Source organism: Heliconius melpomene, chromosome 17 (assembly GCF_056956725.1).
Source record: "Heliconius melpomene rosina isolate 202511_hmr_F chromosome 17, ASM5695672v1, whole genome shotgun sequence".
Taxonomy (NCBI): domain Eukaryota; kingdom Metazoa; phylum Arthropoda; class Insecta; order Lepidoptera; family Nymphalidae; genus Heliconius; species Heliconius melpomene.
In genome coordinates, this window is record NC_140405.1 from 6440306 (window position 1) to 6455125 (window position 14820).

Below are 14820 nucleotides of genomic sequence, written 5' to 3' on the forward strand. Positions count from 1 at the left end.
ATATATTATGTGAAAAATTGTTACGATAAGTAAATATGTATAGGAATGAGATAGGAAACAAGTAAATAGTAAAGTAAATAATATGTAAATATAATAATGTAAATAGTAAAGAGAAAAGTCCAAAATTCTGTGGAAAATGGAGAATGGAGGTGTCTCAATGAAAATGGTGTGTTTGAAGTTTAACACTAGGTTCCCTTTCCCATCAAAAAAATATTTATAGGTCATTGAATATATTAATTGTAAAATCATATTTAGCCTACAATGTGACAGTAGACCATTCTGTAAACTGTGTCAAGTGTCAACAGTTCTGTCGACTAATGTGGATGCAGCAGTCTCCGAAGTCTGTTTTGCCAGCGTTTTCTCTGAGTTTCACTGCATTGACGAATCTCTTCAGGCTCATCGGGAAATTCCGTGGGAAAGTGTAAACTATAAGAAGAAAAGAAAACAAAAACAAGTACTCGATATTGTCATATGATATTAATATTAATCTCATACATATATATTATCCTATCCTATATCTTATAAAACAAAGTCGCTTTTCGTGTCTGTCTGTTGTTTCTAACTCTTCTTCTTCTAAACCACCCAACGGATTTTGATGCGGTTTTCACCATTAGGTCGAGTATTTTTCGTAGAAGGTTTATATATAGTTTATTATTTGTACATTCTTATGTAAATTAACATAAATACGATAAATATGTATAAAGTCCTACCCGTTGAGACACTTTCGCGCATGCGCTACTTTAATGGTAAGTACTACATGAAAATAATGTACTGGAGTATTGTTCCTCTTTAAAAAAATCTACAAAAAAGTCCGCGACGGCATATTCGTATCTTTTAAGAATAACGTGTATTGATCACTTATCTGTCTAAAAATAATAGTTTCAATATATTTTTTATTGTGAGTCATATTTTTCCATAATGGTATTAATCCTTATCCTTTAAAATACTTTATTAATTTTCTACGTTAAACGAAGATAAAATTTGCTGTTTACACTATTTCGAAATTGCGAATAGTTTTACAGAAAAACGCATTTAATTGTTGACACATCCCGCCGATGACACATCAGCTGTATGTTACTCAAGTTTCACTTATCCTTTAGTCTCAGCATATAAATAAGTATATTAGTTACGTTGGCCATTTAATGTAGATCAAAACTGTCTTTTACTGTTTTTCATTTTAATAAGTACTTTAGAAGTTGTTACAATATCAAAAAATCCTTGCTGCGAAACGGCTCGCCACTCGCCATGCGTCCGCCGCGCCCACCTGCCTTACACGCATCGGTGGTTCAGTGGTAGAATGCTCGCCTGCTACGCGGGCGGCCCGGGTTCGATTCCCGGCCGATGCATTCTATTTCATTTTCCTCACAGGCAGCCACGTAGTGCTTGCTTTTCATCAGGAACAGAATACCCTCTTCAGCATTAACCACAAGCTCGAAAAAAAACCCACCTGCCTTTATAGCAACGAAGATTTAGATGCGTTTGCACGTATTGGATAATTGTAGTTGAATGTATTATTTCAGCGCGATATATTTGGTTTCATATTTTTTGTAGTAGTTATTAGTAGGTAGGTTTTTGTTTATAATTTCTTCCGCTTAAAAATAGTCATTTAACTATCTAAAAATAGTCATTTAAATATATTTTAATAAGTACTTGAAAAGATTAGTAGCACAGATTTAAAATTACGGTACCTACTAAAAAATCCTTGCTGTGTAAAACAATTGAAAAATCCTTATTGAAACTACGAAAATGCGGGTTGCATTAGGGTTTAATTAATTTTCACATTATCTTAAGTGCTTTGCAAACATACATTATATGAATAATCCAGTAGTAAAAGCGGACGAAGCCGCAAGAGGGTCGCTAGTAGGCATATAAAAATATATACATATTAGACATTACGTGTAAAAATAAATTTGAAGCCTTCTTATGCACCTAAATGTACTTGCAAAATAATAACCTTAAATTAATTTACATTTGTCAAACGATGTTATTTATTCTATGCAATGTAGACTATACACAAACAATATAATAGCATATTTGAATACGTACATACGAGACTCCTTGCGCGGCAGCACTATATTTGAATATAATTTCTGGACCACGAGCTGGCTCTTTCTCATTGAGCTACTTGTGCTACTTTTAGAACCGTAGCTGTGTGAAGACCTTTAAATGTGAAAATTAAAAAATTATTATTTTTTGTCTATGTAAGCACCATTTTAATAGTAAAACGAATATAATATGTATGTTTTGTATGTATGTACAGAGTATTACTACGATAACAATAGAAAAATAAAAATAGATTTAAGATATTTAGTTATTATTACCATAATAATGATAATAATTTTATGATAAGGACTATACTATGGGCTGAAATGTTTGAAAGCTATCGTTAATTATTTTCTAATATCTTAAGTGGAGGTCAATCCGGTTCAAATTGTACTTAAAACTTTGACTTTGAATTTCTAATCTTAGATTAGAAATTACCGCCCGTAGGTCTGGTACCTGTCTTAAAAGTGCTTGAGAAAACATCTGAATGTCTATCTTAATTATTTTGTAGATAAGTTAATACATATATTATTTCTCTACTTACTTAGTACGTTGTAATTGAATATCTGGATTACCGTAAGATATAAAGAAAAGGATTTTGGATGTAAAAAATATAAATATATTATTAAAATTATATGTACATATTTTTATTCGAATACTTACATAGAAGCCTTCGATTTTCCTTCTCCTCCGGTCGGCAAGGGACGTAGCATTGTATCAAATGATGATCGCGGCATACCAATTATACCGAGCACTATTCCTAATTCCGATAGCTTTTCCTCCGGGCCAGCTACTGCGTGCGTCATATACAAAAGTCTTGGTGTCGGTCTAGATTAAAGTAGAATATAAAATTTATAAAAGTTTTAAAAAATATTTCACACTTCGGAACGAAAAATATTTTTTAAATAAAGTAAAATTTAATTTAACGTAGCTGAATTAGAACATGCACCTCGTACTTGTACACCGACTGTACATATATAATTAATATTAATATTGAAAACTTTTTATTGATTAAGTTCTATATTCTTTTTGGAACATTTGCTTACTGAGTACATTTTAGGACTCCTAGACCCATTAAGCGGTAATCTATTTCTCTGTGGCAAAACACTTCATTCATGAGAGGAGAGCGTGAGTTCAGTTTCTTGTCTCGTCGAACACAAGATCCGAGCAGTACTGCTCGCTCTTCTTTTGCCATCTTCTCAATATATCCAGTGTGTAAGTTATGTTCTACTGCGTTGAATATGTCAGACTTGAATATCCGATTGACTTCTAGTTCTAGATAGAATTGTAAAAGCAATTAAGTACAAAGATTAATAGGTACGTCTATTATCTGCAGTTTTAGCGGGGCATGTTCTTTTTATGAATTTTATCATTTTTTTTATTTTATTCTTCTCAACTTTCCGCTGTATCCCGCACATAGCAGGATAAGTAGAGAACATGTCCCGCTAAAACTCCAACTTAAACTATTTAAATATTTAATACTTATAACAAATTTACTAAAGGTACATAATATTCAAAGAATTTACCAATCTGATTAAAAGACTTCCTCCCCAGAGCGAGCCACACTATCTGGACACACACCCGCAATAACGTTTCAAAAAGCCGAGCATCTTTATCAGATAGGGATCTACGTTTTTTCTGTGGTCCCATATGATGGAATTTTTTCGTATCGTTGCCACCTATTTTAAAATTAATGTCAGTTTATCTTTTACGTACAATTTATATATTATTATAAGATATATCCAAAAGAAACTTATTAAGTCACACCAATAAGCATTGTGCTGTACTCTTTAGCTACTAAGAGCCTAAGATCCGACAGGTTGTCCCGAAATTCGCTTTCAACTATTTCGCATTGTGGTGTTCTTACTTTCGTTTCTAACTCAATAATACGATTTGCCATTTCGTCAGTTATCTAAAAAAAATATTATCTTTATATTTATATACATTTGTATTACAAACATCGATTGTGATGATGATTAAAATAAAAAAATCATCGTCACGCTGTATCCTACATACAACGGGATAGGCAGCGGGATAGTGTTAAGAACTCTGAAGGCATTGCGTGATGAGAGGCGGAACTCAACGCCGCGCTTTGCCTCGTCACCAGAGGTAAGAAATGAAAATATAAATTTAAATAAAAATTATAAATTTTATTTCATAGTCTGGTACAACAGTGGATATTTAAAAAAAACAAACTACCCTCAACACACTTCACCTGTAAATAGTACTGACAGCAGAACACAAGAGCTCTAATGAATCTCTCTGTAGTAGGGAGGTGCAACATATTTATTAACATAGGGCTTAAGATATTAACTGGTGCTGTATATATTGCTATATCTTTAACATCCTGAAAATTAAGAAAAATATTTTAACATACTGCGTGTTTAACCGTGTAACGTGTTTAATATGGTATTTTTATCCCCATTCGGCTTTATGCGTTTCCTGTAGATATACTTATTTATGTAAAAAAGAAAAGTTTGCAAAGAGAATGTATCTATAGAGAGGAATCGGGGAATTGATTTTATACATAAATAATAAAAATAAAATATAAAATATTATAGACCTGCGTAGTGATTACATCTGCTTGCCCCGGTTTCAATTTTCTCTGGTAGCGCCTTCGAAACCGTATCTAGACAAAAAAGAGGTAATTAAAAATAAGTATATATCTTTTATTATTTGTATTATAAATGATGAATATATTTAACACAACATACTACTGTACTGTAAAATACGCCCTTGAAAGATTGCAGGTATAAGTAAATCAGTTAATTACAACACTCCAAGTGATGACACAAGGTTCCCTCAATTCCCTCGTGGTTAATTCTTCGAGGTCTTTGAGGTATTTTTAGAATTCCGGCATAAAAAAAAACTATAACAAACTTATGTTTGTGGTTCATTTCGTACATAATGGAGGCAAACTGAAGATTGTCGACTTTTATACGTTGTGCTTCTTGTTAATCTACAATCCTGAAATTGGTACGGAACCTAAGGTAGGCGAGTCCGACTTGAACCTGACCGGTTTTAGTTTATGTTCTGGTTGGAGATCAAAAAATATCAGCACCAGTACCTATAAAGGGTGTAATTAACAACGTATAACGTATATCCCTAAAAGAAAATGTTATTTTTTGAAACAAATATTACTTGCTCGATTAAGTCCACATCATCTCGGAATTCAATAGTTCCTGTCGGCGCTTTAATTGCTATTTGGATAGTCTCTACAGGTTTTGGAGGAAGATCACTAAAAAAATGGCAATAATTGTCTGTATCTACTTCTTATTTTATATTAACTAATATTTTTTATTTGTTAAATTTGTATAAACTATTTTTATTTTTTTATTAATTAAGAAACTAAGAATATTATGCTTCAATAAGATTGATAAACATGTGAATAACTTATTATAAGAACATAGGATTTTTATTGTATAGGTACCTACTAGGAAACTCGTGGAAATAAATCAGTATACATTTTAATGCTACAATCAAAATAAAATAGGATATATACTAACAAATATTATTAAACTTATATGTGACGGAGTAAATAGTAAATAGTATTTAAATTTTCAATAATCCACGGTAGAGTAAATTAATCCATAGAAAAATGTTTACCTGACAAATGCTAATCCTTCTATAGTGTCGTCCCAAGCCCAATGGCCACCCTCATATAAACCTCCAAAACCACATTCCTCTTCATCATCAGCCATGATAAAAGATTATCTTATTAAAAGTAAAACGAGAACATTCAATAAATTTCTAAATAAATACGGATTGTTATATGTCATTAATGACATTAATAAAATCATTAGTGTCAATAAGATCTTATTTTGCAATGATTTTTGGTGGAACACTCACTTGGAGCAACTTTAACCTATTTATAAGATAATTTTCCAGAATTTTTCTTCTTTTCAGCAAATAATTGGCAAGCAGCAATTACAAAAAAATATATATAAGTATAACCTAAAAATTATCATAATTATGATAGATACATTTTTTTTCATCTTTACGCGGTATTCCGTATATACCAGGGTAGGCAGAGGGAAGCTGTTATTAAGACACTTCGTTTCCCACCTTCCACCATATTTTCGAGGCATTGCGTGTGTGGCGGAACTCAGAGCCGGCGGTACCAGAGTGAAGAAATGAAAATAAAAATTCTTTCCCCCGAGTGGGGATCGAACCCACAATCGTCGCGTTACAGTCACACGCTGATAAATACATAAAATTCATACATTATGGTACAATATAATTTTATAATTCTTTTTACATTTTTGTAGCAATTATAAACCAAATTGTTTTACTATGTTTTTATTGATCATTCAGTGATACATTTTGAGGAACACTTGGTTTATAGTCGCACAAATTAAATTATGAAAGACGAACTAAACTTAAACTACTAAAATGATGTTCTATTTTCTATAAAGTACCATAATTTAATTCATAGACGACTATAAGTTGTGAATTGAAATTTTTATCGAGCATTTGTAAGTTTGGGAGAATTTATGATGTCACCAGTAAGTTGCTCTCCGCTGAATATAAAGTTATGCTAATGCAACTACATTGAACTTTAAACCTTAAAACTTATAAAATGTTTCAAGTTATTATCTTGTAACTGTCGCCATCGACTCTGTCTACGTGATCATTATGACAAATACATATATTTCATTTAATATATAACATTAAGCAGTAGTAGTAGATGCTGCCAGGACGCTGGGTGTCGTCAGGGCGCTGGGGAGCAAGGGTTCCTTACCGGTTTCAGGATGGTCAACGAGAAGTTTAACTTTTAAATGTTGACAAACTTAGGTTTGCGGACGTATGCTCTTATTTTGTGTGAAATAAACTGTAATTATAAGTGTGTAATAATTTTTTTTTACAATATAAATGTAAATTTATGTTTTTCAGATTTTTTATTTATTCGTACGGCAAGAAATTATTATGAAATTGTAGGACTACAGGATTAGGTTTTGATTATGCGGCGAATAAAGTTGACAAACTTAAGTTGCGGGCGTAAAAATGGACGCATAATTTTGTATGAAATTAACTACAAATTTAAATTTTTAATACTTTTTTCCACAAAGAAAAAAAATATATCTATAAATTTACACTAAAATATCTATAAATTTATACATTTTCCTTTTTTTGTATTTTATTATACGTGACAAATTTCGTGACGATTTATTCCAGTTACTAATATAACTTGATTTTTTTCTGTATTCCAAAGAACCGTAGACTTAAATATTTAATTTTGATATTAATTCAACTCGATTACTCGATACCTCCAAGCCGTCCCGAGTTAAACTAGTCTTGACAGACCCACAACAAGGAGATCCTAAAAGGGTTCCATTTTTACCTTTTGAGGTACGGAATCCTAAAAAAAAAACCTAGATAACCTGTCGTCGGATGAGAGAAGATGTTAAAGGTATTGAAATTTTCTCAGACGAAAATTTAATTAATTCATCCTTAGCCCGAGCCGGTTCATTCAAGCATATTATATTAAAGGATAACATTGAAAAGGGACAGGTGTGTCAGGTGCTAATTCATTGAATTCGAGAGCACAGGCGATTGCACATAAGGCTGCGATGCGGGGCTTTGATCGTGTGCGCTCTGCCATATGATCATAGGCTTCCACGTAGCGATGCGCATCCCTATACTTATATATTATATTATATATACATATATATATCGATAAAGGTTATTACAAATGTCAATATAAACACAAATAAACTAATATTTATAATTAGTATATTATTATATCATTTGATTAACGCATCAAAAATCCAATTTATTCTAAAAGTTTAGGCTATTTACTAATCTCGATATAGAAATCGTATTTTTTTCTCGTTTTTATTATACGCTACATTCACCTGGCTCTAGAGCCATATCCAAAACAAACAAGCAATTACCGACCACACAACGTTTGTTTCATCACGGCTCACGCAGTTAATAAAATGCTGAATCACGAAACTGAATGAGCAACTCTTTACACTCCGTTTCACTTTTATTTTCAAACTTCCACACCGTTGAGTCGAACGATTGAACCTATTACGAATAATTTTTCCACACATACATCGTATTCATGTTATAATATAAACATTGTGGTACCTAATTTTAAACTTTTAAAGGTCTATTAATATTTTCAGTGCGTTGTTTTTACAATAGTTCTTTCTTCGTAAGCAGATAAATATATTAATAAATATACATAGATGAAAACAATAGAAGAACAAAAACAATAACACAACACAAACAATATTCTTAATTAAAGACATATAATTTCTTAAAATAAGAAAAAAAACTTTTAAAGTTTTATCAAATTTTAAAAATAATATTATTATTTTTAGTATATACAATAATTTCCACTTTTAAATTTGTCTTGTTTTTTTTTTTAAAATCCATAACGAAACTATATACTACATACTGAATATTTTTTTTGCTTTAGAAAATGTTTTTAAAACATCAAAAGTCGACACTAAAATTTCTTTCGTGAATTTCGAAATAAATATTTCATAGAGCTCCAATACACGGAGTAAAGGCAATGAGGTAAACGTGTAGGACTCACCTCCATCCACCAGCCGGCACACAGGCAGCACCAACCGTCGTGATCGTCTTTATGCTTCAATGAATATTCATATCGTGATCGACGTTCGCTTCTCTTAATTCACTGTAAACACGTGTACGTGTCCTTTCGAGCTTGTTTTGTATTACATCAATATTTAGACATTACATAATAATGGCTGTATCTACTAGATATTGCTTTCAGACCAGTTATTTCACAATTACTACTAACTCTTGTACTGCTCCAGTAGAAATTTATACCGTAGTCTACTCCTAGTCTACTTTATTTAATAGAAATAATTTTTAGTAATAAATTTATTATTAATAAAATAAACTATTCATTTATGAAATCTCTATCTTTAAGAACTTTCAATAAATATATTTTGTTTCATTTTGGTCAGTTTACTAACATATTAATGAAAAAAAAAAATCCTATATACTTTTTTATTATTTACATGGTAACCCAGCACCCTCTATAAATCTAAATAATATTTAAATAAATATTTAACAAAATCCAATCCAACTATTTTGAAGGTGTTTACAATTTATATTTGTCGCCGTTAAATTATAAAATCCGTTAGTTCACTCGCGAAATTATAAAATATCGATAAATTGTAAACTCTTTAAGCGCTTTTTTTTATTGAAAAGGACAAGGCAAACGAGCGTTTGGGTCACCTGATGGTAAGTGATCACCGCCGCCCACAACTCCGTGCAGCACTAGAGCTACAGGTGCGTCGCCGGCCTTTAAGGTGGAGACAGACGCGCTTTTTGGAAGGTACCCATATCATATAGACCTGGAAACACTGCCGCGGATAGGCCATTCCACAGTTCCGTAGCGTATTGTATTTTGTTTTAAAAGGTTTGATTAAAAAAAACTATAATATTAATATCTATAATTTATTTTGATACCTTTGTAATAAACTAATTAAATAATAAAATGACATATATCCGTTATTATATTTGTATATGTACAGTTCGCGAGGACTAACCTGCGCGTTAGATTTTTTGCGAATATTCAAATAAAATAAATCTGGTTCTACTTTTCTCACGCAAATGGAAAGCTCAGCTTAAACCTCGCAAACATTTTGAAGATATCTATTTACAATACTTTCTTTTCATACTTTGCCGATCTGTTTCTGGTTAAAGTTGGTACACTACTTAAGTTAAAAGTAAGGAAATAATAATATAAGCACAGCCAGAAGTAGCAAACTCCCAAAGAACAATAAACCGATGTAATCATGAGAGGTAAAAATGGCAAAATCTTATCTAACCCTATCAAGGAATGTATAACATTCTCATATAAGCACAGAATAATTAAGCCATACAAGTATAACGACTGAAATCCTCTTAATCTAGGTAAGAGCATAAACCGATGCCTTTTACTTAGTTTAGGCTTATTAGCTTCGTATACTGGGGGTATAAAACAAAATGCGATCGCTATGTGCGTTAAAAATATGAACAATTTTATACATAATAAACTTTTGGGAAATATCAAAGGAAACAAAGAATAATGGCCGACCGTCGTTAGATATAAAAACAATTTCGCATCGACATCTCCTAGGACCGAGAGGAAACTGAAACAGAAATTATCAACTTTATGTTAAGTTCAAGAAACAATAAAATAAATCAGAATTACTATTAAATAAGATATAGAATAAAAGTCTAATCATTTTTTTGTTTATTTTTTTGCTCTAGCAACTAAAAGTTAAGTTCCGCCCCTTAACACAAAATATCTGGAAAATTCGAGGGAAATTGGGAGACATAGTGTTTTAGAACTAAGTTCAGTACTCTGCATATCCATCATATATATGCGGGATACAGCGTGAAGCTGAAAGAAACATATACATTTGATTACATAAATCTATAGTAAAATTCTTACCTAAGTGGGATTAAAATCATTAATATAGCCTTTTCATGAACATGCCATCCGAACATAAATGCACATGTTGCACATAATGTTAAACACCTGCAAAATTTTTTTAGTTGGTTACAACAGCAAATTAAATGTTTATATGTCTTTAAATAAACTATATAGGGTGGAAGAGGAAGCGCTCTTTTGTCTGAAACTGCATATAGACTAAAATATTTCAAACCCAGAGCTAAAGAAATTAATCAAGGGACCTCAACAGTTTGGACGTAGGATTTTTTTTCATTTCACGATTGTTATCCATACCTGTATTTCGTGTGACACACACATACGTGTGCGTCGTTGGCGCTTTTACAGGTAAGTGTGTGCGTTTTTATGTTATACTTTACAAATGGCGTTCTATTTTAAAATGATAATTTTATTATTTATTTTGTTTGAAAAAATAACTTTTTCATTTTTGGGAATTATTTTTTTTTTCTGAATTATATTAGGCTTTTATAGAGTGGGTTAAACTGTGGTTTCATTTAAAGTGGTGTTGATATTTCCACCCCGTATAATTATAACAATCATATTCACACAATTATGATGGCAAAAATAATAAATATAATAATAAAAATAAGACAATTTTTTTTGTGAAAATAATTGTAATTCACATACTTATATATTACAGAATAAATGTTTGGTTGTGGGTTCAATCCCTATTTAGAGGAAAGAACTATTTTTATTTCTCTGGGCTGGCAAAACAAAATTCTATATGTATATCTCGAATTGAGATGGAAAATGAAGAACAAGGAGTTTCAATACCACAAAGCTTTATTTACACCACTCACACTTTATTGTCATTTAAATTTTCTAACCCAAAAGCCTTTTGAATGTTGAATGTATTTATATTTTTTCTTTTATTTTCCATATTTAAAAATTTTGCTGTTTTTATATTGCATACCTGACAAAACTCAAACCTCTGTATTGTCTATCAGCACAAAGATGCCAGAGTTTTACAAGAGCAGGGATCATAGACACTGCTGTGAAGAAAAAAGTTATAGTTGGTGTTATTGATGGCAATATTGAATGATTATACTCTTGAACCAAACCCCCCGTCATTGATGCTTCAGTTTTTGAAGTACTTACTAAATGGAACTTAACACCTAAAAATGAAAATCACAATATTATTATAGAAAATATATAGTGTGTCGTATAATTATAATATTGAAGTGACTAACATTTCAAGGACAAAATTACTTACACAGGTGTAATAAAATTTTATCAACAAAATTATATATAGCCCAAAAATTAGGAGCCCAGTATGCATGACATAGCCCTCTTTTAAATGGGAAAAGCCTTGATAGCACCTACAAATTACTTTAGAATAAATAAAAACATTTAATAAATAAAAATAAAAAATACTTTATTCCTAGTTTATTTAAATTTGAACTTCTAGCTGTAAGTCACATTTTAAGGACTCGCATTTAACATAGTGTTAAAGCACTCAGTTCCCCACATTACGTTTTGTTTGGCGAAACTCAACTGTGCTTTGTCATTGCTAGGGGAGAAAATGAAAATAGTTAATTAACAGTTAATAAATTATAGCTTCAAAAATTAAAGGTACCCAACTACATAGAATTCATAAGAATATAATGTTTAAGACAAAATCATGATACTAAAAATATGTAAAACCTATACTACCTGTGGTAAATGGTCAATGAAGGGTCCAAAAGAGATGCTAAATACAGATATTACTGTCAATGCTAGTTTAATTAGATTTGTTATTGAAAAAGAATACCAAGGTGTATGAACTCCATCATTAGATGATACTGTAAAACAGTATGCTCTGAACAAATACACAACATATGCAGGTGCTATATACAGGAATATATGTTTAAAATTTAACAACACCGCAAACCAAAATGCTGCCAAAACAAAATTACTCTGAAACAAAAAAAATATATATAAATACGTTTTTTAGTTAGTGGTACTTATTTTGGTATATCTTCAGCTATTTAGAATTTAATAATTACTTACTAATATCATATTTGATATAGACAACAATAAAATTCCAAACAAAAATCCATTGTACTGAAAATGTATGTGATCTATCATTAGTAATCCAGGATTGGAAACAAGTAGTATGTATACTAAAAGATTCCCAACAGCTATTAGATTTGCACATCTGAAATTTAAAAAATACAGTGTTTTGATATAATGTAGACTTCTGCTTTGTGGGGTCTACTAGAATAAAAAATCATATTAACATTATGACAAATTATATTTGAAATAAAGCTAATCATTTTGAACTTGTTGTTTCTTTATCATACAGGCATAAGGCATATTTAATGCCTAATGCCTGTATGATTAAATAATACTACATTTTAACAAAATATAATTAATAAATTGTTTTTAGAATAAATTACATATAATATTGTTAATGTACAAACCTATTTGCTGCATAAATATACACAAAATCTAGAAAGATAACTGATAATCTTTGAAATAATACAGTCATATCAGAATCATAATTTAAGTTTTCTAAATGCACAATCTCTGGATCAAAAGCCTTAGCTATATAAGAAAGACCATATTCCAGCCAAGCAAAAAAAGGAGGATAATCTAATGTCCACTCAGAAGTTGTGTCATAATACCATTTATCTATTGTAAGATTATGCGTAACAGCAAGCCAATTTCTATGAACTTCAAAATCTGTAGATCGGCTAAAATGAAAAATATATTAGTATATTATAACTACCAATATTATCGGCAGGATGATGCCTCTTAGCCTCTGTACGACTTTTTTTATTTATCAATAAATAAACTTTTCTAATCAAATTTATTGTAGATTATAACAATTATTTAAAAAAATATCTTATTACTCACTAAAGAGGCATAAAGAAGAACTTTGCCGCGGTCATTATCACTGCTATTTCAAATCTCATTTTTACTAAATATGTTTATGTTCTATTGAAATTAAGATTGATTTTATTTATATTAAGTTTATACTACAATAACCAAATATATTAAATGTATATAAAGAAAGCTTGTTTCCTAAAATGTTTTTGTATATTTGTTATATTAACTGAACAGTTATGAAACATTTCAATTTTCACATTTTCATTTACACCTGCCTTTTTAACTTTTGAAATTGAATTATTTTCAATTTGACAAGTGACAACTAGCATTGCCTGATAACCGGACAGTCAGTGACCTTTAACCACAGACTACAGCTCATACAAGGTGCTCATGCAGAGCAAATATGATATGCTCTGTACGTCTGTAAAATGGGGTCAATAGAAACATTTTAAATACAAACAAAAATATTAGATCTGTTTGTGTTTTGTATCGTGTAAATAACTATATACATTTGCAAAAACACAAGTAATTTTTAAAATCACAAATTTTATTACTATGTATAACGCACACTATTTTGCCGCCAGAATTCCAATTCCGAGCTAATTCCGGAATTTAATGTAGTCTTTATTTGATGTTGCTCTACAACTTCCTCTATCTTAATGTCATATAAATCGAAGTTCCTAATCCAGAGATAAACTTAAATGTTTTATTTAATGCAACATCAATCTTAAATTAACGATATTTTATTCGATCTTACTAAAAAATCGATGGTCATCGGGCATCTCTTATTCTGACACATAACTGTCAAATCAAATTATATATCTATACGGAATATCTTATGAATTTTGTAATTGGAAAGTCAATGAAAACTTTGAAACTTGCACATGGAAATATAATACTTTACCATAAAGAAAGCAATTTTATATAATCCTATTAAATATTATGAAATATTACCATAAATATTTATTTATATGCAGTGAAATATAAGAAAAACTCGTAAAAATGGCTATCTTGCACCGAGCATTATTTACTTGGTTTATTCTTCTAGTGTTTTTAATACTTTTATGTTTAAGACTAGAGTCAAGAACCCACTGGAATTGGTTTATAGTATTTATTCCTCTGTGGGTTTATGACATCATTTTGTTAGTATATGTTGTATTTCATATGATATCTCATTGCCGCAATGGAATTGAAAGATTTAGAAGCTCAATAAATAAAAATGTCTGGTATATCGCAGCCATAGGTTTAAAAATGGCAGCACAAATTATTATATGTATCAAGTTAGAATACACGAAAATAAATTTGCCCATATATGTTGTGATGACTCCAATATGGATGCTACTACCAGTTCTTTGTGTTGAAGTCTTTATGCATCTGATTAGAGTTTCAAGCAGAAGTAGTAGGTACTAATAAACAACATTAATATATGAATATGTATCTAACATCAAATATTTATGTGGAGAAATATTTTGTGGGAACATGTGACTATGGGATAATTTTAAACTTGGCATAAGTCCATGGACATT

At 30.6% G+C, this 14820-nt stretch overlaps 3 protein-coding genes and 1 non-coding gene across 5 annotated transcripts; 2 read left to right on the forward strand and 2 right to left on the reverse strand.

The window, feature by feature from the left end:
• Positions 1 to 213: 213 nt before the first annotated feature.
• On the reverse strand, positions 214 to 8741 carry LOC146530020 (protein phosphatase 1 regulatory subunit 36-like). Of its 2 annotated transcripts, XM_085201013.1 has the most exons (10): positions 5650 to 5793; positions 5185 to 5281; positions 4607 to 4672; positions 4259 to 4390; positions 3811 to 3955; positions 3570 to 3722; positions 3090 to 3318; positions 2707 to 2871; positions 2047 to 2160; positions 214 to 426 (listed from the first exon to the last, which is right to left on the reverse strand). In XM_085201013.1, exons 1-10 carry the CDS (start codon positions 5742 to 5744, stop codon positions 315 to 317), a joined length of 1308 nt encoding a protein of 435 aa, XP_085057139.1. In that variant the 5' UTR covers positions 5745 to 5793; the 3' UTR covers positions 214 to 314. The 2 variants fall into 2 exon arrangements, with proteins under 2 accessions (XP_085057139.1, XP_085057138.1); XM_085201012.1 differs by lacking the exons at positions 5185 to 5281; positions 5650 to 5793 and adding an exon at positions 8591 to 8741.
• On the forward strand, positions 1276 to 1346 carry TRNAS-GCU (transfer RNA serine (anticodon GCU)). Its single transcript has one exon. It is a non-coding gene; the product is annotated as a tRNA-Ser (tRNA).
• A 728-nt stretch (positions 8742 to 9469) lies between the features above and the next one.
• On the reverse strand, positions 9470 to 13614 carry xit (ALG6/ALG8 family glucosyltransferase xit). The gene is made up of 8 exons (XM_085200171.1): positions 13322 to 13614; positions 12886 to 13158; positions 12473 to 12620; positions 12137 to 12379; positions 11697 to 11802; positions 11397 to 11598; positions 10466 to 10552; positions 9470 to 10160 (listed from the first exon to the last, which is right to left on the reverse strand). The coding sequence occupies exons 1-8, from the start codon at positions 13378 to 13380 to the stop codon at positions 9686 to 9688; spliced, it is 1593 nt and encodes a 530-aa protein (XP_085056297.1). The 5' UTR covers positions 13381 to 13614; the 3' UTR covers positions 9470 to 9685.
• Positions 13615 to 14296: 682 nt separating this feature from the next.
• Positions 14297 to 14704, forward strand: LOC146530023 (transmembrane protein 60). The gene has a single exon (XM_085200161.1). The coding sequence runs from the start codon at positions 14297 to 14299 to the stop codon at positions 14702 to 14704; it is 408 nt and encodes a 135-aa protein (XP_085056287.1).
• The last annotated feature ends 116 nt before the right edge of the window (positions 14705 to 14820 follow it).

Coding starts and splice junctions, on each gene's coding strand:
- LOC146530020 (XM_085201013.1), bottom strand. CDS start 5,744: ATGGCTGATGATGAAGAGGAATGTGGTTTTGGAGGTTTATATGAGGGT. Junction 2,161..2,706: donor GGAAAATCGAAGGCTTCTAT/GTAAGTATTCGA, acceptor TCACATTTAAAG/GTCTTCACACAGCTACGGTT. Junction 427..2,046: donor CCGCGCAAGGAGTCTCGTAT/GTACGTATTCAA, acceptor TTCTTCTTATAG/TTTACACTTTCCCACGGAAT.
- xit (XM_085200171.1), bottom strand. CDS start 13,380: ATGAGATTTGAAATAGCAGTGATAATGACCGCGGCAAAGTTCTTCTTT. Junction 12,380..12,472: donor CTATATCAAATATGATATTA/GTAAGTAATTAT, acceptor TTTTTGTTTCAG/AGTAATTTTGTTTTGGCAGC. Junction 10,161..10,465: donor ATGATTTTAATCCCACTTAG/GTAAGAATTTTA, acceptor TTTCTGTTTCAG/TTTCCTCTCGGTCCTAGGAG.
- LOC146530023 (XM_085200161.1), top strand. CDS start 14,297: ATGGCTATCTTGCACCGAGCATTATTTACTTGGTTTATTCTTCTAGTG.